At 38.2% G+C, this 26,558-nt stretch overlaps 2 protein-coding genes across 3 annotated transcripts; both read left to right on the plus strand.

Moving 5' to 3' along the window:
• The first annotated feature begins 901 nt into the window (after positions 1-901).
• On the plus strand, positions 902-8,478 carry LOC105158638 (dehydratase family). The gene is made up of 14 exons (XM_011075457.3): positions 902-1,543; positions 2,670-2,741; positions 3,440-3,487; positions 4,044-4,198; positions 4,291-4,485; positions 4,567-4,678; positions 4,769-4,838; positions 4,926-4,984; positions 5,103-5,226; positions 5,356-5,426; positions 6,392-6,493; positions 6,699-6,779; positions 7,886-8,044; positions 8,134-8,478. The coding sequence occupies exons 1-14, from the start codon at positions 1,004-1,006 to the stop codon at positions 8,182-8,184; spliced, it is 1,839 nt and encodes a 612-aa protein (XP_011073759.1). The 5' UTR covers positions 902-1,003; the 3' UTR covers positions 8,185-8,478.
• A 6,711-nt stretch (positions 8,479-15,189) lies between these two features.
• On the plus strand, positions 15,190-23,316 carry LOC105158639 (uncharacterized). 2 transcript variants are annotated; one of them, XM_011075459.3, is made up of 9 exons: positions 15,190-15,339; positions 15,974-16,974; positions 17,849-18,515; positions 18,617-18,703; positions 20,035-20,235; positions 21,062-21,147; positions 21,890-21,989; positions 22,113-22,211; positions 22,438-23,316. In XM_011075459.3, exons 2-9 carry the CDS (start codon positions 15,977-15,979, stop codon positions 22,498-22,500), a joined length of 2,301 nt encoding a protein of 766 aa, XP_011073761.2. In that variant the 5' UTR covers positions 15,190-15,339; positions 15,974-15,976; the 3' UTR covers positions 22,501-23,316. The 2 variants fall into 2 exon arrangements, with proteins under 2 accessions (XP_011073761.2, XP_011073760.2); XM_011075458.3 differs by having other exon boundaries at positions 15,195-15,352.
• Positions 23,317-26,558: the final 3,242 nt, after the last annotated feature.

The raw sequence follows: 26,558 nt of genomic DNA on the forward strand, positions 1-26,558 counted from the left end.
TCTCCTTGAATATCATTAATATTATTTATTTGTAACTTGATCTAAATATTTCTCATGATATGTTTAACTCATCTGGCATTATTATTAAAGATCTAAATATTATCTATTTATTGGGCATCTTCTTTTCTTTTACTTAAAGGAGTGATCAAAGAAATCGAAAAGAGATGTAAGGAGTTCTTGTGGGGAGGAGGAATGACAGTGGAGAGGTCAAAAAACCATGAAAAAAATATCCGTAAAACCACGCCGAATGATTAAAATATCATTAACACATTCAAATATTCAAAAAGCAATTCTTATAAATATCATTAACACATTCAAATATTCAAAAAGCAATTCTTATGTTTGGATTTGTGTTTTGAATGTTTTGTTTTGTATTTTGAAGATAGAGAGAGGAAAATAGAGATAAATAAGTGTGTGTCGGAGATAGATGGTATGTTTGAATTTGTGTTTTAAGGTAATTTAAAATATTTTGAAATAAGTGATGTAGGTTTGATGTTGGGATTTGAGAGATAAAAATTTATTTATTGTCAAATCATGCATCTTTTATATTATATAAGTATGTATATATATCATATATAAAAAGTTGAAAAATTGAAAAACATACAAATAAGGTGTAATAATACAAAAATAAACATTTGGTGTATTTTATTTTATTTCGAAAAATGCGAAAACATGAATCCAAAAATAGTGAACAGTATTCTTTTACTAATATTTTTTCTAAACATTTCTTTAATTCCACTATTTTTTCATTATAAGAACATTTTTTTTTCAAAAACATTAATTTTAACAACTCGAAACACAACATCAAACATAATCTTAATCCATGATTTTATTTATCTTGTCTAGTGATTTTGGACCCCACAAAGTTTGGCTTGTAGAGAGACGTTGGCTCTTTATAGCTCTTCCGACTGCCCACAATCCCTCACCTACCCTGTCACTACCACTGCCACTTCCATCCTAATTCCTCTCCTAAACCCTCTGCCGCCGCCCGCCGCCCGCCGCCATGCAGTCGTCTTTCTTAGTATCTCAGCCACTATCCGCCTTCTCTCTCAAAACCCATTCTCCACCATCTTCAGCTCGCCCCAGAGCAACCCCCTCGTTCACTATCCGTGCCTCCACCACCACCATAGAAACCGCCGCCCCACAACCACCGTCAGCGACCACCCAAAAACTCAACAAGTACAGTTCAAGAATCACGGAGCCCAAGTCACAGGGCGGCTCCCAGGCGATTCTCTATGGCGTGGGTCTATCAGATGAGGACATGCACAAACCCCAAGTGGGGATTTCGTCGGTTTGGTATGAAGGGAACACTTGCAATATGCATTTGCTGAAGCTTGCGGAGGCTGTTAAGGAAGGTGTTAAGGAGGCTGGAATGGTGGGGTTTAGATTTAACACAATCGGTGTGAGTGATGCTATTTCGATGGGAACTAGAGGGATGTGTTATAGTTTGCAGTCAAGAGACTTGATTGCTGATAGCATTGAGACTGTCATGGCTGCTCAGTGGTATGATGGCAACATTTCCATTCCGGGTTGCGACAAAAATGTAAAGCGCAGCTCTCTTAAGACTCTATCTTGAGTTCATTACTTTCATTTCTGTTTGATGTAGTTGTGATGACATTAGGATTTTTTTTCATGAGGAATGTGACTAGCTTTTGATGAGTAGTTTCTGTCATAAGGATTTGAGTGTTTTCTGCCTGTGTTTTGATTCTTTGCTAATTGGTATTCTCTATTATACATTTCTTTGGAAAAGATGTTCTTTTCTAAAGACAACTTGAGCTTCTTTGTGAAAATATGAGTAAAAATTTAGCTTTGTTGGGGTTTACCCTCTACTTGTATATTTCATAAGTTGTTGACAATTATTCCTCTGGGAATAATGTGGTCTTTTGTTTCTTGAACTTTTAGTATTTACTTTAAAAGAAAGGGTGATTTTGCTTTATCATTTGGGTAGATAGTTTTCTGAGATTGCAATTTGAACAAGCTCTGACTTTCATATTGATGTATTGATTACATGCCTTGTCTATGTTTTGGAACGATAATGGTATTGCTGTTGAAATGTGTGTATTTTCAGGTATGATTACACTTAATGCTGACGCTTAAGACTAGAAGGTTGCTGTTTAATTCTTGTGTTACCATTTGAGTGTAGTCATTTCTCCAGTGTCCAGTGGAATTTTGGGAAGCCTTCTTTTTAACTGCTTAATGTGTAAACTGGACTTTTGTGGCTTGCAAGGAAACTCGTGCAAGTTTCTACATTTACATTCTCTATTTCCTTGAGAGCAGAAGTTATCATGATAGAATAGATGCACTTAAGGTCACTAAAGAAGCATTTGATCCTGGGTTTACGGAAGTGATCGGGGACTACCCTTGCAGCAGCACACTTACTTCCCATTGATTCAGCAGTAATTGGATAATAAAAAAAATTGGACTAAAGAAAAAGTTTGGGAAAATGCTTCTGATATTGCTTGTGTTGTTAATCAATGTGAAGATCCAACTCTAATTTCAGATTCTTCAGATTGTTTCTGGTTAAGGAAATATTTAACTGAAAAATTGTGACTTATTTAACTAATGCTATAGCTCATCCTCTTTCTTGGCTTACTTATCCTTTTGAAGCAGTTCCATCGCGTTACTTCTGAGATGTGTAGACTTTCAATTTACTATCACTAATATTGCAGATGCCAGGCACAATAATGGCTATGGGACGACTGAACCGGCCAAGTATTATGGTTTACGGTGGAACAATTAAGGTTAGATCCGGTAAACTTCTGGTTGCTTATTCTCTTTCTGTTATTCTAATATCCTATCAGAAACCAGTCATTTACATGTTAATTATACCCTGTTTTTACTCAGAAAATGTGTTACTGGAGTATCAGTAAAACATATTTCTGTGAAGAAACAAGATTTATACTGCATTATCATAATTTTTCCTCGGGTATTTCTGGAAAAAGGACTTTCTGGTGTTTGTTAGTGAACTATGTTGTACTTGTAGATGAAGTGTATGTGTTGATGAAGTGAGTGTCAGTTGAAGGTATGATTGTATTGTGTAGCATCCTAATTGTATATCAATATTTTTGACTCTTTCCTTTTTAGTTGATCATTGGATTTGTGGCGCTTGGGACTTGGTTTGACTAGTTGGTCAGGTCTTTTTTATTTATAACTAGCCTATAAGTCTATGTGGAGACTTTTTAAACAGGAAGTAGATTATGTCTTAAGTATGATCCAGTTTGACTTATTTTGTTCTAATGAAATTAAACTAAAACGTTTTTATTATATCTCAATTTCATTCAGACTAATGATAATATAAATCATTCCAAAAGCTAGAAAATACTTTACTCTGGATTCCATAAGAATGATATCAATACTGTTTATATGATACTTTTATTTCTTTTTTAATTCGCACAGAGGTGATTAGAACTTAATAATTTGTATTTTTGGTCTCATGCAGCCTGGTCATTTTCAAGGTCACACATATGACATAGTATCTGCCTTCCAGGTATGCACATGGATGTTTATTCCCTTTCCCCCAACCATAATTAAAAAAAAAGGAAAAAACCTCTCTTCTTTTTCTTACTTCTAAATCTTTTGTTATTTGTTACCTCGTTCCTAACCTTTTGATTATTGCCTGATGGGCGGTGTCGCTATATTATACCATTATTCAAGAGTACATCTTAACAATATTGCGAGTTCTTTGGAGGTGCTTGAAAGCAATTAGTGGTCAATGCCATTGAACTTTGTGGTTCCATGAGTTTATCCACAATGATTCATGGACATAAAACTTAAATGCCAGATAGCAATTGACGAACTCTAACATCCTTAAACCAACTTGTGTAGCCACTGATACGACTCACTAGATAAGCCAGATACACTTTCCACAGCTATTATCAGTCATTTAAAAGCACCAATCATTGACATTTTTCTCAATCTATTGGGTTTGCATGCTCATACGTCTCTCTTGTCCTTAACCAGCCATCTTGGCATCATGTTAGTTACATTATCTCCGTCAGTGGTCAATGGAAATGAATAATTGACGCTCGTAATTCATTCTGTAGGTTTATGGGGAGTATGTGAGTGGTTCAGTAAATGATGAACAAAGGATGAATGTAGTTCGTAATTCATGCCCTGGAGCCGGGGCATGCGGTGGAATGTATACGGCAAATACAATGGCTTCAGCTATTGAAACAATGGGAATGACTCTTCCTTACAGGTAAAAGATATCATAGAGTTGTAAAGTTGTTTATGACTGCTTAACAACTTTATTTCAAGACTAATGTCATTTTCTTTCCGATGACCAAAAAGTTCTTCAACCCCTGCTGAAGATCCTCTCAAATTGGATGAATGCCGCCTTGCCGGGAAATATCTGCTAGATTTGATTAAAATGGACTTGAAACCACGGGACATCATCACTCCGAAAGCCCTACGTAATGCAATGGTCATGGTCATGGCACTTGGTGGATCTACCAATGCAGTTTTACATTTAATTGCGATTGCTAGGTGAAAAGTACCGACTTATGGAAAATGATTATCATGTCAACCCAGTATTTATTTAATCAGCTCATAGCTACAATTTGGCAGGTCCGTTGGTCTGCAGTTAACTCTTGATGATTTCCAAAAGGTCAGCGATGAGGTACCTTTCCTTGCAGATCTTAAACCTAGTGGAAAGTATGTGATGGAGGATGTACACAAGGTATGCTCAATGTGATTTGGAATACTCTTCTGTTGTGTTGTTTCTTTATTTCCAAATACCACGGCAAGTTTTAAGATGTTTAGAATTTAGATTGGAGGTACTCCTGCAATCATTCGCCATTTGTTGGAGCTTGGGTTTTTAGATGGAGATTGTATTACAGGTAATTACGCTAAAGTTTTGATTGAGAATTGGCACCATATATGTCCTTGGCTCCAGGATCTTAGAATTCTCTTGCTTTCTTCTGTAGTTACGGGACAAACTTTGGCTGAAAACGCGAAGTTATATCCATCGCTGCCGGAAGGTCAGGTATGTCTGCTCTATTGAGCAAATCTCATTCTTTATGGCTGTCTTGTTTTTCCTGATATGTTGCTTGTTGATGTTTGTGGGGCAAGTAAAAAGGTCCATCTTTTGCATTTGGTTGCAGCAAATAATTAGACCCTTGACAAACCCAATCAAAGAAACCGGTCACATTCAGATATTATACGGCAACCTAGCACCTGAAGGTTCTGTTGCAAAGATCACAGGGAAAGAAGGGTTATACTTCTCAGGTAGTGTATTTAACCTTGTTGCTTTGTCTTTATTTATTTTTATAGTTAATGCAGGCTTGTACAATTGCCAATTCTAAGCTAACTCCTATGTGTGATAGGATCTAATTTTTGATAAATATGTTTTATTAGGCCCTGCACTTGTATTTGAAGGAGAGGAATCTATGATTGCAGCTATCTCTGAAAACCCAACGAGTTTTAAGGTTAACTCATCACTTTCTTGTGTATATTTGTGTTATTTTAACTCTTAATATGAAGTAGGATTCAGGAGACATGGTTGTGGAACTGCTAGAGTGTATGAATTTTGAATTGTATTTTATCCTGTCATTCGTTGACAATAAAAGGGCTAACTTATGCTGATGAATATTCGGATCTTTCTTTCAGTCCTTTCAAGTAGTTTTACCAGAAAACATTAGTAAGAAAGCCCTCCCTTTACACTTTACTGATATTAAATGCCTGATTTTTCTAGCAACCAAAAAAGTTGCCCTTTTCCTGTTTGGTTGAGTGGATGGGATGAAAGTGAAACATATCCTGTCCTAGCCCATGTGTATGCTTGAGTGACATACAACTAATGATTAGGTACTGGCCTTCCTTTCTTGCTACAGCACCTCTATCTTCTTCTTTTATCTCTATCGCCCTAGAAAGCTTACATCTGTCCTGTCTGCTCTTTGAGTTTAACTTGCTTCAGCAATTTCCTTATGAGTTAGAGATTCTGTAACTAGATAGTTTTCTTTGGGGGTGAGATTGATATGTAAAATGTGAAATTTTATCAAATTGGGGTTACCACTTCATTGTGCTTGTGCTGCTTAACAAATTATATTGCAGGGTTGGAAACATGAGATTGATATCTGTAAAATGTGAAATTTAACCAAATTGGGGTTACCACTTGATTGTGCAGTGTGCTGCTTAACAAATTATATTGGTGAGAGTTGGAAACTTTTTATGTTGCACATGAAATACAAACAAATGAAATGATTTCAGTTGCCGCCTCTTCTACTTGTTAATAAGAATTGCATCTTAAACTTATTCCTCTAATTGCCAGTATAATTGAGAACCAGTTTCGACATCTTGACCTTTTTCATACACCTTACTGTACAAATGTCACATAGCTTCTTTTGCTGTTGGAAGTGAAAATTGGTGACAATTTTTTGTGATTATCATTTGTCAGGGAAAAGTAGTCGTTATTAGAGGAGAGGGGCCCAAAGGGGGACCAGGTATGCCTGAAATGCTGACCCCAACAAGTGCAATAATGGGGGCCGGGCTTGGCAAGGTGTGCAATGTTCTTGTTTACCTTTTTAGGTTGGAAAAGTGATTTTGTTCTGCTAATCTTTTCCTTGCTAGCCAAAAACATATGGTTGTGTTTTTTGTTAACTGCCTATGAAAATGGTTTCGCGTTTCTGATTTAAATCAATATTTTATTGGTTTAAATCATCGTGCTTTTCACCCAAATTTGTTTCAATTTTTTCCACATGCAGGAAGTTGCGCTGCTAACAGATGGAAGGTTTTCTGGAGGTTCACATGGATATGTGGTCGGCCACATCTGCCCTGAGGCACAGGTAAGTTCACCTTGATATCTTCTTGCACGTTATGCTTGTCATGTTTCCCGCATGGTAAATTTTTTTAATTATCTACCTTATATAGGAGTATTCGGTTATTTTCTTGCATGTTCCTTGATAGGAGATTTAGTGTATCCCATTACCAGTAGTCAATATGTTTGTTAAGCTTCCTTGCTTTTATCAGGGGGAAAGAACAAAAAGAAAAGAAATTTGACTACTATGCCTTGTTTTGTGATATTAATTCCAAAAGGGCTTCTTGAAAATACCAATCCAGTCAGTGCTGCACAACTTACCCATCTGTCTGTCAAGAGTTTAAGCATGCTCTAGGTGTAGTAGATTGATGTCGGCTAAGTCATTAGTCTCTACGGTTTGAAACTAATCTTATGAAGCGAAGATGTGGAGATAGCTATGCCTTGTTTTGTGATATTAATTCCAAAAGGGCTTCTTGAAAATAACAATCCAGTCAGTGCTGCACAACTTACCCATCTGTCTGTCGAGAGGTTAAGCATGCTCTAGGTGTAGTAGATTGATGTCGGCTAAGTCATTAGTCTCTACGGTTTGAAACTAATCTTATGAAGCGAAGATATGGAGATAGCTGGCCTTAATGAGCTGTATACCCGTAATAAATGGAAATGATAGCACCATGATTTGAAATGTTCTTTCTGCACATGCAATAATCAGAAGATCTTCCATAAGACTCTTTACTAATTTGACCAGGCCATTATTTTTGGAATTATTGTGGTTACAGTTTTGGTATCGTTTTTGGGTTAAGTTTTTATTTAATCGCACATCGTATGATGAATGCATAGTATCTATGGTTAAATTCATTATGCTGCTTCTGACTTGTTGACTTGACAGAATCTTGAACTAGATTCTGTACAGTAGAAACTTGTATAAAAATTTTAGGTTGGGAGATCATGCAAAAGGATTTTGGCTACTTCTAAAATGAAGCAAAAAAACACTCGTTTGATTGCCCAACAGCAAATGAACACTAATGAAGACATTTCTCGTCTCTCTCTTCAACAATCTGAAATTATGTTGATAACGAAACATGAAGCCACAACAAGTGGTTTCGTCTTCCTCACATATTACGTTATAAATTTCAGGAAGGGGGTCCACTTGGTCTGATCGAGAATGGGGACATTATTACCATAGATATTCAAAAGAGGAGAATGGACGTAAATCTAACTGACGCAGAGCTGAACGAGCGCAGAAAGCGGTGGATGCCACCACCTTACAAGGCTGAGCGAGGAGTTCTTTACAAGGTATGTTATATGTTAATGATTGATACACCCTGCACCTTTTCAAAGCCGCCAATCCCATCTCATTTCATTTCTCTTCTTTTATTCTCCAGTATATTAAGAGCGTGCAGTCGGCCTCAAATGGATGTGTTACTGATGAATAAAAGAGAGGCAGCTTCCATTGAAAGGCATATAGAGACCAGTTGAGGCTGTTTACAATTACTCAGATTCACTCTAATTTTTTGTATTAGGACCGATCGGTTTTGTTTAGCTTTATGATTTTTCTCTTTATGGGGTTCGATTCTTTTTGCTTGTTGTAAGCTTTAGTTGCTTCTTGATCAGCCATTTCTATCGAACTGTCTATGAAGCGAAGTTCTATCTACGTGCACATCATTACGTTACTGCATTTGCAGTTTGTTGCCAGAAGCTTAAGGTAAATTTTAGAGATTTTGGTGGAATTGCTTGTGGGCTTATCTTTAATGAATTGTGATATTAGATTAATAGTTCATGCTTATGATTATGGTAGAAGAGAAGGCGTATTATATTGAGAATCATATTGAGTTTTTTATTGCAAATTTTATTGCATCTTCTATTGCATTTAACATATACGCCTCACATTACATTCAAAAAGTATTTTTTTTAAATAAAATAGTAGCACAATTTTCGTACTCGTGGTATGTAAATGTTAAATGTAATAAAAGATGCAACAAGAGAAAATTCAATCTATATTGTCGGGGTGACAATTGGGGTTGCCAAACATAATAAACCGTAGTATGTTCCATTTTATTTATTTGTTTTGTTTTGGAGTAAAATGCATATGATGAATTATGAAAATTGCATCAATTTGTTTGAGGGATAATTAGATCTATATTTCTTGATTTAGGATTTATTTGCACAAATTATTTTTATTTTTTGAAAAATTATATACATATTAAAAATGTTAATATTATTTATACAAATTATTCTTTTTATTTTGGAAATTTATATATATATCTTCAGAAATGTTAATATCATTATAGAAATTATTTTTATTTTTTGGTTTTTACGGTGGCTTTTTTGTAATTATGGAAAAGATGGATGATTTGTGTAAATAGATCATAAATTAGGATTGTAGACGTAATCATTCCTCTAATTAATATGACATAACAAGAGATTATTATATTATTAAATCTAATGCCTTGTTTACTTTATTGGGTAGGATAAATGAGTGATAGGATAATTAAAAATTAAATGTGGAATAAAATAACTTGGGATTAATCATATGTTGTTTGCTCTATGTCATAAAAATATTAGGATAAATATTGTCATATGTTTGCAATGTGGAATAAGATCAATTCAAACACGAAATATCTTATCATACATTTAATTATACAGCTTTTGACACCCCTACCAACTATATAGGTTTTTTTTTTTTTTTTTTTTTTTTTTTTGGGAAAGCCGCCTGTGCCTAGGCGGGGGGTTTGGCGGACCCCTACCTGTTTATTAACTCGAAAAATTATAGAGTGTACAATTGAAAAGCGGTAAACAAGGAGTACTTACTCCCTTTACAGTCAAAGAAAATTCTAATCTATGTGCAACATCAATGATTAACACTAAAAAAATACAACACAACTCTATTGAGCCTAGAAAGCAAGTAGAATTTGGCCTGTAGACATGCCCATCCCACTAGTACAACTCCGTAGTGCCCTCACCAATCTCTCCCCAATGCCCGATCTCAAGCTCACCGGTGAAGGTATGGAGTGCCCATTTTATCAAGTCGGATAATGCCTCGCAGTACTCCCGTAATGTCCTCCTGATACATAACTCGAGTCAACTGGCGAGAAGCGGCATCCTTCGCAAGATGATCAGCCGCTCCATTAGCCTCTCGAAAAATATGTCGTACGTCCGATCCTAATTCCTGCTGGAGCTGCACAATGCGCATGATCAAATGCTGCACCTCCCATATCCCAGATGCCCTAGACTGTAAGAGTTGGAGAACGAGTGTAGCATCCACCTCAACCACTATGGGTGCTAAACTGTGTGCTCGAGCTAGCTCTAAACCTCGCCAGACAGCAGTAAGCTCTGAGACCACACTAGTGGCTGTGCCCAAAGCAAACTGGTATGCCAAACGCACCTGTCCATCTGCATCCCGAATAATGCCTGCCGCTGCTGCCGGCCCGGGATTTCCGAGCGATGACCCATCCGAATTAAGTTTGAACCACGCCGGAGAGGGGGTACTCCAACGCACCACTCTGGGTGCCTGAGGCGCTATCGGCCTGAAGCAGAATCCCATAGCCAATGCCCGGTGCAAGTCACCCTTCCATTGTATGCTCGTCATGATCCGAGCTGCATACAACGTGCGGAGGTGGCGCTGAACCTCCAATATGGTGCCCGTGGCTGTAAAATGTGCCCCATGATATTTTGCAGCATTGCGCTGTGTCCAAGTAGACCATAGGATCAGAAATGGGACCAAAGTGCGAATATGCAAATTCGAGTGAAACGGGGTAGAGTATCGCCAAAAATGCACCAGATTAACCAGGTCCCCGATTTCACACAGCTGAAGCCCAAAGACATTAGCAAAGTGCAGCCACACTTCCCGAACTACTTCCCCTTCTACAAAGAGATGAGAGATGCTCTCCTCTGCCTCGCAACATTGGCATTTTGATGCGAAACTAAAGCCCTTTCGCTTCATGCGTTCATCCACTGGGATCCAATCCTGGAAAAGCCGCCACAAAAAGACTGACACCGTTGGCCTCAAGGATCGGTGCCATATATCTGTAAAGAGTTGCCGCCGAGGAGACGCCACTCGAATGGCCTCCCATGCCGATGCTGTGGAAAACGTCCCATTACTCGTCACGGTCCACACAATTCTGTCCCTCTGTCCCGCTGCAATAGGAATTCGGCAGATAATATGCGATTTGTGGCGGGACTATCCTGAAAATTTTTGGAACATTCCATTCTCCCTCATGCCAGTAATAACATACCGGCTCCATAGTGTCAGGGGCCCCTCGAACGAGTTGGGCTAGAGGCTTCTCACCAAACCAATTATCATGCCAGAAAGATACTGCGCCTTGGCCCAAAGTCCAGAAGATTAGAGGTTCTGCCACATCCCTGATCCGACATAACCGATGCCAAACAGAGGAATGATTGCGATTATACGGCACATGAGTAGGGTGAAGAGCCCTACAATAGCGATCATGCAAGTACTCCGACCAAAAGGATGATTTAAGCCTAAATCGCCACCAAAGTTTCATCGAAAAAGCCCTAACATACTCCGCCAAACTCCGAATACCCAAACCACCTTCTGCTACTGGTCTACACATCTTATCCCATGAACACCAATGAATATGCCGGCGGCCATTATATGAGCCCCAAAAGAAATCATTGAATATGCGCTCAATGGTTATCAAGACAGATTTAGGTGGATGGATTACTTGAAACAGATGTAAAGGCATAGCCTGCAACACACTTCGAATCAAGGCTAGCCTCCCTCCATGGGATAGATTCGTCATTGCCCACCCCTGTAGCATGTCACGTATTCTGGAAATGAGCAAATCAAACAAACATGCCTTCCGATTACCCTTGTATAGAGGGACACCCAAATATGTGACTGGGAGATATTTTAGCTGGTAACCCATAACGTATTGTACCTCTTGCAATTGTGACGATGGTACCTGCCGGCTCAGAATAAAAGAACTCTTTGCGCTATTTATCCGCTGTCCGGACACCCGCTCATATGCGTGGAGAAAATCACGGAGCAATTCCATGTGCTGCCTACAGATGTTAGTAAAGATCATCATATCATCGGCATATGCTGGGTGAGATACCCGAACCCGACCCGGTGATTGGTAATACATCGTTGGGTGCGCTACAAAAAGCCTATTCAGTCCCTGAGATAAGTAATCAGCAGCAAGCACAAATAACGCCGGGGATAATGGATCCCCCTGCCGCAAGCCACGTGTCGAATGAAAGAATCCCGCGTGCTCTCCATTCACTAGGACTGAGAACCAACAGTTTGATACAGCATTAGCCACCAAGTTAATCCAATGCTGCGGGAAACCCTTTAGTCGCAAGACTTGAAAGAGGAACTCCCAGTTAACCCGATCATAAGCCTTGGCCATATCAAGCTTAAAAATAACATTCGCCTCCGACCGGCGCGACTCCAATGAGTGAACTAATTCCTCCGCCAAAAGGACATTATCACTCAACAATCGTCCCGGGACAAACCCACTCTGGGATGGGGATAGCACCTTCGGCAAGACATGCCCAAGTCTTATAGACATCAACTTCGTGCAGATCTTATTCGTAACATTACATAAACTTATCGGCCGATACTCACTCCAAGAAACTGGGCTAGCGGTCTTTGGAATAAGAGAGATGGTAGTAGCTGTGAAACTCTTCGACATAGCTATACCACGAAAAAACTCAGATACTGCACAGAAAACATCCTCTGAGACGAGATCCCAGCAGGTATGATAGAAAATCGCCCCAAATCCATCTGGTCCTGCAACACTCTCCGGCTCAATGCAGAAAACTGCCTCCCGAACCTCTGCCATCGTCGGCATGGTACACAAGAAACACCTGTCCTCATCTGTCAGGCCATCCTCTAGGCAATCTCGATCCATCTCGTCGGGAAACGCTGGCTCTGCGGATAGGAGCTGCTCAAAGAAAGAAGCCGCCGATCTCTTAATACCTACCGGATCAGTTAAAACCTCCCCCTCATGCTGTATCTCAAAGATCGTGCCACGAAACCTCCTCTTATGAACTAAAGAGTGGAAGTATCTCGTGTTTCGCTCCCCATCTTTAGCCCATTTGATCCCGGCCTTTTGTTTCCAAAATACCTCCTCTTGGGTCAACACCCGAACCAACACTGCCGAGCACCGACTCCGCTCCACAAGCGTGCGATCACAAGGATTAATATCATATGCCTCATCAGCCTCCTTGAGATCTCGCTCCGCCGCTGCAACCCTATCAAACACATTCCCAAAGACTGTTCTGTTCCATTCCTTCAGACAGTGCTTCAAGCGAGTCAATTTCTGCTGAAGGCGAACCATACCACTTCCGATCGTTGGGTATTGCCAATTCCGACGAACAACCTCAAGAAATCCCGGATGCGTGATCCACATGTGTTGAAACCGAAAAGATGATGCCTTTTGCGTCACAATAGTCTCTGCAACAACCAATAATCCACGATGATCCGATTTGGAGAGCTCAAGATGAGTAACTTGTGTTTTCGAAAATACGTCCATCCAACTATCAGTCACCAGGACCCGATCTAGACGTTGCCGCAACCGACGACTATACCAGGTGTAAGGGCTCCCAGTATAACCGGCATCTGTAAGGGCATAGTCCGCAATCATGTCATGGAAATCAGACATTGCGATACCACTCGGGGCAGCGCCCCCCGACCGTTCCTCTGGGCAAAGGACAGTATTGAAATCCCCTCCCACAATCCAAGGCGAAGAGCCAACCGAAATCAACCGAAGGCCAGCCCAAAGATCTCGCCGCTCCACCATATCACATTTAGCATATACCGCTGTAACGAAAAACGGTTTCGGCCACTTATTTGATTCCAAATGGAGGTGCAGAAACTGCTCATGATCGATCAAAACCCGACACTGTACCTCCGGTCCCCAGAAAAACCATATTTGATTCACACAATTCGAAACCACCTCCTTAAATCCCAGCCGCCTCGCCATAAACCTTCCCTCAAGGGAGATCATAGGCTCCATGATCGCCAAGAAATCAAGGTGATGTTGTTTTCTGACCCGATTCAAGACCCTCTGTGTAGGATCATTTCCAATTCCCCGAACGTTCCAAAATAATCCTTTCATCGATCAAAGGAGAGTAGATCGTATAGTACTCCTCGTGACGATCCTACGGGGCGGGGAGACTGCCTTCCCACGATCTGGCGAAGCAGAATGATCTGTAGGTGCGTCTCCCATGGACCGACCTCGCCGATGGCGTGCCAACCTCCTAGAGACACTCAATGCGTGTACAGCTTTTGACACCCCTACCAACTATATAGTTAATTATAGGGAGTTCCTTCTAGCGGTCTAAGCACACTCAATGCGTGTACTTACTCTAAATTTTTATAGTATTTATTTAATTAAATAAAAAAGGATGAAGATAAAATAAATAACTAATAACAACGTACAAACAAAAAATTATAAAACTAATTAGATAAAGTGAAGGTTATTTTGTGCAAAAAAATATATCTAGAGGTATTTTAGTAAAGATACATTTTGTAAGCCAAAGTTAGTTATTTTGATACCCTTATACTTAATAAATAGTATAGATTTTGATATGATCATAAACAGACGGTCCAAGATGAGGTTCATTTCATAGCTCAATAACAGACTCAAAGTATTCAATGGAGCAAAGAAACTCGAGAAGGCCCATGGAGCTTCCCTCAGCTATGGCTCAAGAGAGTTAGAGCCCAGGAGAAGACCTGGTCTTTGAGATGTCTAGGAAGCCCAATGCTACCCTAACAGCCAACAGAGCACTTATTCAGGTGGCTAAACGCTATTTGTGCAGGACTTGACGAGGAGGTTCGAGAAGGCAAACTTTTGGAGAAGTGAGATCCTTATTCAGCTGAGTACTTTTGATCGAGTTGGACTTCCTTAGACTTCTCCAATCAACAAATTAGAAATTCAACGAGACTTATCCATTAGCAATTATCTCCCCGACTTCCTCGGAGGCCAAACTTCCTCACCATTAGAAGACTTCGACTATAAAACCAAGTTTGGTCTCCTCAAGTAGGGAGACGGTTCTCAGCACTCATAAGCAATTTTCTGCTACACATACTCATTTTACCATTTTCACCATAATTTGCTATTTCATTTTTGTATTATCTCTCTTTAACATTATTATTTTAATATTATATACTGACCTCGGCATTGGGATGCTAATATTTTTTTTTTCTGCAAGTTCTCATCACAAAAAATTTGATTGATAAGGAGTTCATGTCAACGTGTCATTCTACTTGTGCTTTGTTTGAGTAATATAAGAAATTAAAACCTAAAATATGAAGAATTGCATAATAATGTAAAGAGATAATTATATAATGAAGTACATTCAAATTTCTAAGTATCAATTTTCAGGTGCCGGGTCGAGAGTCCGGGTCAGGGTCCGACCCGTATGTGTGGAAATTGGAAGCCCAACAGCTCAACCCCTATCTTTTACAAAATTACCATTCTAACCATCTGAAAGATTTTATAATTTGAAGGTGAATTTTGGGCTGTGTAATTATCAAACCCTCACACTTTAGTTTGCTGTCATCATTCTTCTGATCAGGCGTCATTGGAATTTCGTAAAGTTCAGTTGAAGAAACGGGAAAGGTGAATCATTAAGGTTTGGGATTTTACTCGGATTTTTCTTTATGTTTTCATTATTGGTTCCTGAATTAAAAATTAGATTTTTAGTGGTGTGACCTTGCCTGTTTTTGGTAATTTGATTGTCAATAGTTTCTGATTTCTTGAAGAATCAATACGAGGGTTTCAGCTTTTTTCCCAATATTTTTTCGTAATTTTTCTTTTGTTTTTGAATTTCAGTGAGAGAATATTTTTTTTTCCTTTTTTACACCTCGGGTTTCTGGGTTTTCCTGTTCTCTTATGAACGAACCCATTTATGTTTCATATTTTTCCTACTTTTTTGTTCTTTTTCTTTTTGTTTATGAAAGAAATTTTAGTGTAGACATGCAAAATTGTGAATGAAGTGTTTCATTCTTTGTTGTTACGTTTCTCCATTTTCAAGTGACCTCTTTAGTGGTGTAACTTATCTAATGTGGTTAATTAATCTGTGTCCTTCCTAGTGTCAGTGTAGTATTTGATGAAATCCCCCTTTCTTCTTTCCCATCTCTGATGTCTGAAACCCTATGTAATTTGAATTGGCCGAGACTATTAGTGGAGAAGGCAATACTGATTGTTAGCAATCGAGAACTGGTACATTAGGCCAATCTGGTTTGTTCTGCAGATTATGGATCAGATGGACATTGATCATACGGTGGATGTTCCTGATACTCCCGATAGATTAGCTGCACGAGGGATCAATGAGAGGAATAGTTTCACGGAGGAAAATCATTGCTCATCAGTGCCCTGTCATTCAAGACAGCAAAAGATTTTTGACGAGGGCTCTAAAGATCAGCCAATGGTCATTGACAGTGGGAGCAGAAGGCATTGCCGACGTCCTCCAAAATGCACGAGCAGTTCCAGCAACTCTCAACATCCCATTAATTCTACTGCTTTTTCCTTGGGGAGTTCATCCTCCTCGAGAAATGCTCTCCTATTTCGGAAAGGAGCGACAGAAAAGAACCCCAGTTACCAAAGCCATGATTCTGCTCAACATTTACGGACTGCAATACCTTCTTGTATTTCTAAATCCTCTTCTTCTCAAGATGATAGTTTCACAGATCTGCCAGAAAAAAATCTGCGTAGGCCTGTCACCATAAAAGTTTCACCAAGTAGAATACCTGGCAACAGTCACGCTGAGTTTCGAAAACTATCAGGATTAGTTAATGGCACTTCTTCTTCACATGGACAGAGAGATTTTATGACTGCATCACACGGTGCCTCTGAAGGAACAGACAGTGTGAGTAGAGTTGGTTCAAATATTGCTTCTGGAGAAGGGGTGGAGTCTGCTGGCAATATTCAAAATAAACATAATGGTTTTCTATCTTTTGATCCTATTGCCTCACCTAGAATAAATAAGCAAAAGAGATTGGTACGGAATGGATGTATATCTCCTAATAACATAGCTAAAGCCAAGCAGTTGGCTGGGAAGGATGCCAATGGCTCTACTACTGATGCAAATAACGATCATGGTTCTGTGGCACCTATCTCTCCCCATACCTCAGTTGATATCAGGGAATTGGTCACTGAAGACAATGATTATCACACAGGAAAGGGCAAAGGAGTGATAAGTATTCCTTGCTCTTCGCAGGGACCTGATATTGGAAACAAGAATTTGCATAGGAGGTATTCTTTTGTCTATTCTGTAGTATGTAGAATATTGTGGATTTTTTGATGTTCTCTCTGTTCAAGATTGCTTCAGTTACTTGATTCATTTCTGATGAAGTTGGTCTTGTTGATAGGAATGTTTATTATCCACCTTTACTGGTTTAAAGGTGCTGCAGCACTTTTACTTGCTTGTCAAGGTGTTTGCTTATTTGTTCTCATGATATGCAACACTGACATTGTAGAGAAACCAAATCTAACAGAGCCTCCGTTAAAAAGGGGAAAACGTCTTGTATGTTAAAGATGAATAAGATCGAGTAGAATGGACAATGAAAAAGATGGTGGGAAATGTGATAAAGGGCACACATGGAAGAAGTAAAATATTAGCTCGTCAAGGTAAATAAAATGATTTTATTTACAATACACAGATAAATCATAGAAGATTCTCTCCAAGGTTTCATTCTTTCTTCAATTTTCTTTAGAAGTAAAAATGCTTTCCAGGAACAAAGAGGCTAGAAGAGTATTCAAATATAGTATGTTACACAGTGTAAATCTAGAGGTGTGTAAGCCCATACAAATGAGGAATGGAACAATAGGGGAGGGAAAATTTCCGAAAAAAAAGCTGTGTGCTTCTGTTCTGTATGTATGCTGTGTGCTTAGATGTGTATGTTCATCAGTTTGAGCACAAAGGTATATTTGCAGGCCTCTATACACATATCTCATTTGCACATAGGGATGTACTTGTAAGATAGCTGTTTGGAGTAAACTTCAATGAATGTGGATGTCTTTTCAATCTTTATAAATTTGAATTTTTTTTCTAGAGCAACTCATTTTATGAATTTCTCGAGTACATGATAAGATAACAAAATAATTAAGGGAGATTAAGCACTTGCAGGAGCTCTATGAGTTTCAAAGAGCACTCTATGGAAACCAGTGATCATATCAGGGGCTCAGGCAGAAGCATCGAAGAAGGAGGTGAGTGGAGAAGTACCCGTAATCGGACTAGAGAAATGAGTAGATCATCACCTGATGGGGAACAGTATTTGATTAGGGAAACAGATGCTCCTAGGTCTTCCAGCCATGGGAATAGACTGGAAAGAAGGGAAAAAGGAAGTAATGCTGCAACAGGTGATGATTATCCTAAGGATCAAACTTTGGTCTCTTCTAAGCATGGTTCCACTCAAGCTTTAAGGGAGTCCATATCCGACCCTAGGGCTCGAGCCGGACGACTAAATGGGCCTCATTCTGCAGCTAGCACACTTATCAAAAGGCAGAAGCAGGGATCCACCTCAAGCAATTGTGGTGAATGTTCTACATCATTCTCTGATGATCCAGAAGTAATGTTTCTTAGTTCATCAGCCAAAGCGCCATCGTTGAGATCTACTTCTAGTGGTGTTTCCAATTTACAGCCAATTATTGAGGTTGATGAATTTTCTCCTCAGCCAAGATGTAATGACCATGATGAAGATGCTAGGGCCAGACAGGTTGAAGCAGATGAGATGCTGGCTCGTGAACTTCAAGAACAACTTTACAATGAAGTGCCTGTTTTTGGAGTTGAAGAGGTACATCCCTCATTTAAATTCGTGTAGCCATTTTTCTATTTCACCTGTGACGAGCCAGTAATATTCTTTATCTTGTCATGCTTTTCCCAATTTGATGGCAGGTTGATGAGCACATCGCACTGGCCTTGCAGCACCGGAATGATTCTGATCATGGTTTTTCTCGGGCAAGGCATCCTGTGCTGAGTGCAGTGAGTTTTCCTGTTCTTGATGCATACAAATTTATACTGTTTTCTGTGGTCTTGATCTCTGTTTGCTTCTAGACACTTTCAGCAGCTTATCTATTGGTTTAGCTTCTCTTTCACTCCGAGTAGATTCAATAATCTGTGCAAGTTAATTTTATTAAGCCATTTCAGAGGTTATCAAAAACTTCTAGTCAGATGCCGATGTTGCATTATGAACAATGCATCTTATCATTTAATTGTGTGAAATGGTCTGTGTTAACTCAAAGTATAATGTTCTTTGCATATAGTTGGATTGGTTGTATTTTGTTGTTGGACCCATACGTCTGCCAATAAGTCAACTTTGTACAAAAGTTAATTACAATGACCTCCACAAGTAGAAGGCGGAATTGGAGATTATACCCCTCTCTTTTAAAATTATATAAGCCTCCCATTCAAGTTTCCGTTGTTGAATTCCCCAAATGGCAAATTGGAAAAGATTGAATTATTCTCTCTTCAAATAAAGAAATAAATTAAGAGATGATCAATTATAAAGACCTTCCTTTAGGGTGATTACTGATTAGAACCCTTCTTTTTCGAAATTACACGAACCCTTCTCTTCCAAATTTACAATATTTACAACCCTTCTAAGTTTATATACATGCTTCTCTTTTGAGCTTTCAGAAATATGTGAGTATCATTGTCTTGTGTCTAGTCTTGCAAAGCATTTATCTATTCACAAGATAGCAATTCTTTAACCTAACAACTCTCGATAATTTTGTATTGAATTATACATTTTATCTTCAATTTTTTATTTAATTAGAAGAAAAGTATAATAAAATTTTAAATTATGCATACATATCGAGTGTGTTTCCACCATTGATATAATTTTATTTCTTAATTTTATTATGATAAAAAAATTATTATGCTTAAATATATTTTTTTCACAGACACATAGACATTGCTTTTCTTTTTAATTTTGCACACACATCGAGTGTGCCGGATTGCTATTACATATATATGGTGTGCTTGCGCATTTGTATTTAAGAGCGTGACTTGTTTGTTGAATGTGAATCCTTTGCTTGAGCTAGCAGATTTTAACTTACCTTGAAATTAATGTGGAACATGAGTAGCAAGAAGGAGCTAATTGTGCTGCTGATCGTGATGACAAGAAATGTAAATTTTAATGTGGGAGATGAGCTACTCCAACGTCATAACATCCAGTTCCCTTATTATTAGAGAATGTTGAAACCATTGTGTAAATATTGGAACTCCAGTTATTTGTGCTTTGAGTTGTGATTAACTACCAGTCATTCTCATGCCTGAAACTTTTCATGAGAAGTTTTTGATGTTTTGTGCAGAGAGACTCATTGATGTCCAACTTGCGTAGACAATCCCAATCTCGGTCCTCTTCAAATATTCCTCGTAGAGGATCTCTAGCTCGAGCTTCTACATTGGGTAGAATGACAAGGCTGAGGAGTCGTTTTCCTGGACAACCCCGCACCATATTGCCTTCTAGGGGAAGAACTTCCCTGTTCCCTCCTGACATGGATGTTGACATGGTCAGTAGGTTTTTATCCCTATATTTTTTATTATAATTGAATTTTCTGAGAATTTGAACTGATATTTTATTATTACAATTTGCTTGGATGCTTGAATGTTAATTTACGAATTACTTTTTGTTATTTTATTTGCTAATGTGTTTAGACCAGCCAATTAAGTGTCTCTGTTTGCTACATCTCCTTTTATTGTTTAGAAATTTTCTGTCCAAACATCTCTTTGCATTTGATTTCCTCCTGAGCAACTGTGTCAAAATATTAGTACTGTGTCTAGTTATAATGAAAGTGAAACTACAATGATTATGGTAATTGCATGGCCGCTAAAATCATTCAAAAGACCACATAAAGAGCCTTCCAATAATCAAGCATAGTTGAAGCGCAGCCTCAATAAAGATTTGGCGGATAGTTTTCTTCATCTGGAGATCAAGAGTGAATTCCCTTTGTTGAAAGAATGCTGGGCTGTAGTTATGTTTTGTGATTGATATGCAGTGGCTGGTAGCTCTGGAATTTCTCTTTTAACATCTCTTGATTGTTGCGTCATCTACTTGTTCACTGTGCTTTTGGAGGCTTCTGGTGTTCATAAAGTCAGTTCCAATATATGATTTCTAGTCGAATGAATGATCTCCAACCAATCCTTTTTTCCTATTTGATAATCAGTTATCCCTATTTCTGTTGAGTTTATACATGGGGAAAGTGGATGATGCTCATCTATGTTGTTTTTTTCACCTTCTCTGTTGTACACATTGGAGTCTAGGGGTTTATTTGACAAAACATGTAGCTATTGTGTGAAATGTTGTAGTTCCTATAGTATTTATTCCTCCTTTTGCAGAGAATGCATATACTCGGAGCATTGGAAGAGTTCAATGACATGGGAGTGAGCACTGGCATTCTTGAAGCCCAGCGTGACTTCAATGAGTAAGAATTATTTGTGCACCATTCTGAAAAGTGGGCAATCTACATGTGATCATATGTGCATTTCTTTGTGTAAAATAGAACAGACTTTTGTGGACTAATCACCAAGGAACTTTGGGAAGCAAACAACTACTTTGTTTTTTACCAGAAACCAAAAAAATACACCAAATCTTTGTTTTTCCTTTGCAAGTATCATCACAGCTGCTAAAATCTCTTCCATGCTTTTGCTCCTTGTGCTTTTCTGCAGAATGTGCATAAAAGTTCATAATATAAATACTTAACCAGCTTGTCTGCATTAGTAGCTAAAGTGAACTCAAATGGAGATAAGACAGTCGTATTTACTTGATAATTATCTCAGGCTGCTCCTCAAGCTCAAAATACACTCAGATTGTCATGGGAATCTTACAGATAAGATTCTTGATTGTCAGTAGGATAAAAGGGAAACTAGAATTCAATATCAAGTCTTTTCTTATTTGGTTTGTTTTTCAAATTCTTGTAAAATTCAAGCCCTTTCCTCAAAGCATTGTTGATACATAGTGTGCAGTGAACGTGTCAAATATACTACCAAGTGATCTTACATTTATCTGAACATTCAGAAGCTTTATTTGGGTTGATCAGGTTATATTTTCATTGATTATATGGTCGCCTTTTTATCCGCCACTATCTTATATTTTGCAGTGCTCACCATGTTCTTTGAATAAAACTTCTGCTATGTTCTAACTTCTCCTGCCAATAACGTCTATAGGAATGATTATGAAATGTTATTGGCTCTTGATGAGAACAATGATCAGCATGGTGGTGCACCTATTCATTTGATTAACGGCCTTCCACAATCTACCGTTCAGGTAATCATCTCAGAACTGATACTGCAATAAACATAATCACTCAGTGACTAAATAATGTACCTCATGCCTCTTCCAGAATGTGGTTGCGTATCTTTGCTCATCGTGTCGATCTGTTTTATGCAGAGTGATAATTTTGAAGAAGCCTGTGCAATTTGTCTTGATACTCCTACCATTGGGGACATTATACGCCATCTCCCATGTTTACACAAATTTCACAAGGATGTATGGACTCTTAAAAGCTACACCATGCCCTCTCCTTATTCCAGTTTGTGCATGCAATTTTATCTCCGCCTTTCCAACCATATACTGCTGCACTTTTGTTCTTTTCTTTTTTGGTGGGTGGTAGCGGGGGGCTATAAGAGGCGCTGTCTTCTTGTCTACAGTTAACTTTTGATATTAGGTAATATACCTTAGAAGTGCTAATGCTGGAAATCTTCAAATGTGACAGTGTATTGATCCATGGCTGAGGAGGAGAACATCTTGTCCAGTTTGCAAGTCATCAATAACTTGATATGCTCCTATGGTCCATTGTCCTATTCCAAGCTGAACTAGCTCCCGAAGTAATAGCATTCCATGTAGTGTCAAGGAATTAGATATAATCTCTCTGCAGGCATTTATGTTAATAGATTGCCTTTGATGATAAGTTTGCTGCTGCTGAAACAACGCAAGTAGCATGCTTATGCCTTCTACAACTTTTTGGTTACACATGGAAAATGCTTAATTGGGATCCGAGTAAAGCTTAGTACTCTTGGAGCTATTTTAGCAGTTCCCTTAAACATCAACAGAAATATTTTTCCCGGATCGGTTACTTGGGCAGACTTGAAACATAAAAGGATTTGCATGTGCCTAGTTTGGCATAGAGACACATGCTCCTATCGGGTTTTTCTGGCATTAAAGATACATAAAGGTACATCGCAGTCTTGTATCCAGGAAAACTTGTTGCATGGAGTGGCATGTAAAAAAGCTTTTACGCGCTCCAATATTTGACGAGTGAGTTCCCAGTTCTTGCTTGTGTACAACTTGACTCCATTCTTTTCTTTTTCTTTTTCAGTCTTTTGTTTTCATTTTCAGAAGAGCACTTGAAATGGGAATTACTCATTCAGATGCTGCTACTTTCCCTAATCATTCAAGTTATAATTCTTGACATTGGTCCTACTGTTGAAATATAGGGGTGTACATGTCTACCTTTTGCACATTGGATGTGCCCCTGCATTGATGTAGTAGAGTTTTTGTTGATGCCTTGTTTTGCTGGCAGCCCTTGTTTTGAGCTTGCCAGTCATCCGATAAATACTACTTGAAATAGTGTAATTACATATTTTTTCTCGAACTTCAAGAATTACTGTTAAGCTACTTTGGAAAATATTTCGTCTACAATTGCAGTCCTGCCGTTAGGGTTTGGATAGAAATAGAAATTCAATCATCTGCAGAAAAATTAACTGAACTTTGAATTTAAACCTTGTCGAAGGATCTTTATATTTACTGATAGAAACACTCTTAGTAATATTTAAAATTTGTTGGGGGGTACAAATGTTATGTAAAGGGCAAATGTGTTGGATACTATGAAAGTAGAGGAGTTAATAGAAACATAGTCGGTTTTTTTGTATGAAAATATTCTGTTGAAACATTATTTTATTATTGCCGGATAGAAGCATAAAAAGGACAAATTTGTAAAAAAACAATGTGGAAATGAATGACTTTGATGATTTTTTTTAGAAGATAATTCCAATTCGGAAAAGTTATGCAGGCAGTGTTGTATATGAAGAAAGAGATTGTCGATGTTAGTAAACTAATCTGTTCATTGCTAGGCATTTCTTCCTGTGATCTCCACAATATTCTCAAGGAAGGAGATGGGGAGGTTGATGATGAAATCCCTAGAGAAAGAGTTTCAGCAGTGCACTGCTTGGCTCAAAGAAAAGGGTTTATTTACCTAAACTTGCCTTGAATTAGGAGCAACCCTACTCACATATCCAAGCCTACTCCCAACCTCCAGTACAAAAAGCTCCATTCCCTGTTTTTGAAACTTATTACTCACCACGCCTCATTCTCTCATCACTCTCAGCTCTGGCTCAGCTGCAAGATAAAGGTAAAGAATTGGTGCTATGTAATCCTTTTTAGCTCTCTAGCTAAGGTGATGTCGACAATTGTTTCTATGATTGAATATGACTACACAGTAAAACACAGCAACCCGAAAGAAAGTTATCAACGATACCAGCTGCTGCGTGGAATGCCAGCGGATTGAATCGTAGAGATCATCAAACTACGGTTGTCTCCTTTATTCGTGAGTTCAAAAATTGAGACTAAGTTGCCCCAGTTAGTGTCACCAGGTTCAAGCTTCGGTTAGTAGTACAAGGCTGAGATGGTTTTCGAATACAGAGGCCCAGGGCAATGACATTTCGATTTCATGGAATGACACTAAGTTTTGACGTTGGTGTGCTTGAGGTTTATAGCCAGTTGGTTTACTGCACGGTCATTAGCAGTCGATGTGCACCAAGCGATCTTATTGCCGTAGGCAGCTCTGGAGCCAGGTGCTGCATCTAGCAGAGGATATTGGAGGGGATCCCTGGCTGCTGCTTGGAGATTTTAACGCCAGTCTGGATCAAAGTGAGGTCTGTGGACATGCGGGACACCAAACCCCTCACATGGGAGACTTCAAGCTTTGCGTTCTTTTAAAACAAAGTTAAAAATGCTCAAAAATTATTATATAGCCATAATAGGGGCATTATACTCATAAAGGCCCCAACAAATCATGCAAGAAATCTTGGCGTAAGAAGGATTTCGAGTTGAGTTTTACAATAATTTTAAGGAGATTCAATATGGCTACAGTTGTAAAACCAGCCGATGTCAGTATAGGAGACCTCAACAAGTCCTTTAGTTTCAATGGTACCCATTTCAAGAAATAAAAGGGTAAAGTACCTTTTTTACCTAATTTCTCAAGATTTTCTATATTCTTATTTTAAAAAAAAAATCCGAATAAGATTGATAACACTAACATGAATAATGATAAGTATGCTATCCACCAAGAGAAAGTGGATAACTACAATAATGATGCATTCGAATGTCGGTATTATCTCCTCAACTATCTATCTGATAATTTTTATGATTATTATGATATAATATATTCTACTGCAAAGAGGCAGGTGCGAAAAATATGCTACTAGCAAACTTTTTCGATTCCAAATGATGGATAACAAATCAGTGGCAGAACAAGCTAAACATTTTATTATGATTGTTGGAGAGGGTCGGAGGACATCAAAATTGGAGATAACCTTGTCTTTTGTGGCATCATTGACAAACTTCCACCTTCATGGAAGAAGAGGTAAGAGGTCAGGATGCACTTATACAGCCACCTGAGAGTAGTGCACAACCCATCACAATAAAAATTTTAATTTTATCAAATAATATTGCACCCAACTCTCACAAAAATACCTATTTGAAGCCAAAAAAAAAAATTCAAGAAAAATTATGGTAAATTTTTCAAGAAAAATAATGAGAATATCCAAGCACAAAATCAATATCCAAGAGTATGTTATGTCTGTGGCAAGAGTGGGCATATTGGTCGATTTTGCAAATACAAAAAATGTGAGCCTGCTCCGCATGCTAACGTGATTGAGAAGCCACTTGTGGCAATGATAACAAACATACACAAGGTTGGCTTCAAACAAAATTATAGAATCTTAATCAATATGTGATTACCAAAAAAGGTTTTTTTGTGAGTAAGGGGTATGCATGTGATGTGATGTTTAAATTAAATGTTGAGATGAATGAAGTATCTTCTACTTCTATTTATATGCTCTCTTCAATTAATTTTTGGCATGCTCGTTTATGTCATATTAATAATCGTTATGTTGGAATCATGAGTAACTTCGGATTAGTCACAATGATAAAAAAGGATTTTGAAAAATGTGAATCTTGTAGGAAAGCCAAGATCACAAAATGCCCTATCAAGGTTTTGAAAGAAAAATTGAATTGCTAGAACTAATTCACATTGATATTTGTAAACTTGGAAGAATTTTAACTCGTGGAGGAAATTGTTATTTTATCACTTTTTTTTATGATTTTTCTAAATATACTTATGTTTATTTGATGAAATATAAAAGTGATGCTTTTGAGAAGTTTAAAGATTATCTCCATGAAGTTGAAAATCAATTCGGTAAGAGAATAAAAAGAATTAGAAGTGACAAAGGCCGAGAAAATGGGACAAATAAATTTAATTCTTTTGTTACATCATTGGGAATAATTCATGAAGTTACTCTGCCATATTCTATTGTATCTAAAGCTGTAGCTGAAAGAAAAAATAGAACGTGATTGATTTGACAAATGCATGTTTATTGAATCTTGTGCACCTTCAAATCTTTTGGGGAAAAGCTATCTTAACAACTTCTTATGTGTTGAATGAGTGCCACGTATAAAAACTAAATTAATACCTTTTGAGGTGTGGAGATGTTATAAGCCAAAATTTGGATATCTTAGAGTTTGGGGTTGTTTAGCCTATATGAGGACAGATCCATAAATTCTAAAATTGGGAGTAAAAGTTACAACTTATACTTTTTTTTGTAATGCTTATGATAG

This window comes from Sesamum indicum, linkage group LG3 (assembly GCF_026168435.1).
Source record: "Sesamum indicum cultivar Baizhima isolate 11 linkage group LG3, ASM2616843v1, whole genome shotgun sequence".
Classification (NCBI taxonomy): domain Eukaryota; kingdom Viridiplantae; phylum Streptophyta; class Magnoliopsida; order Lamiales; family Pedaliaceae; genus Sesamum; species Sesamum indicum.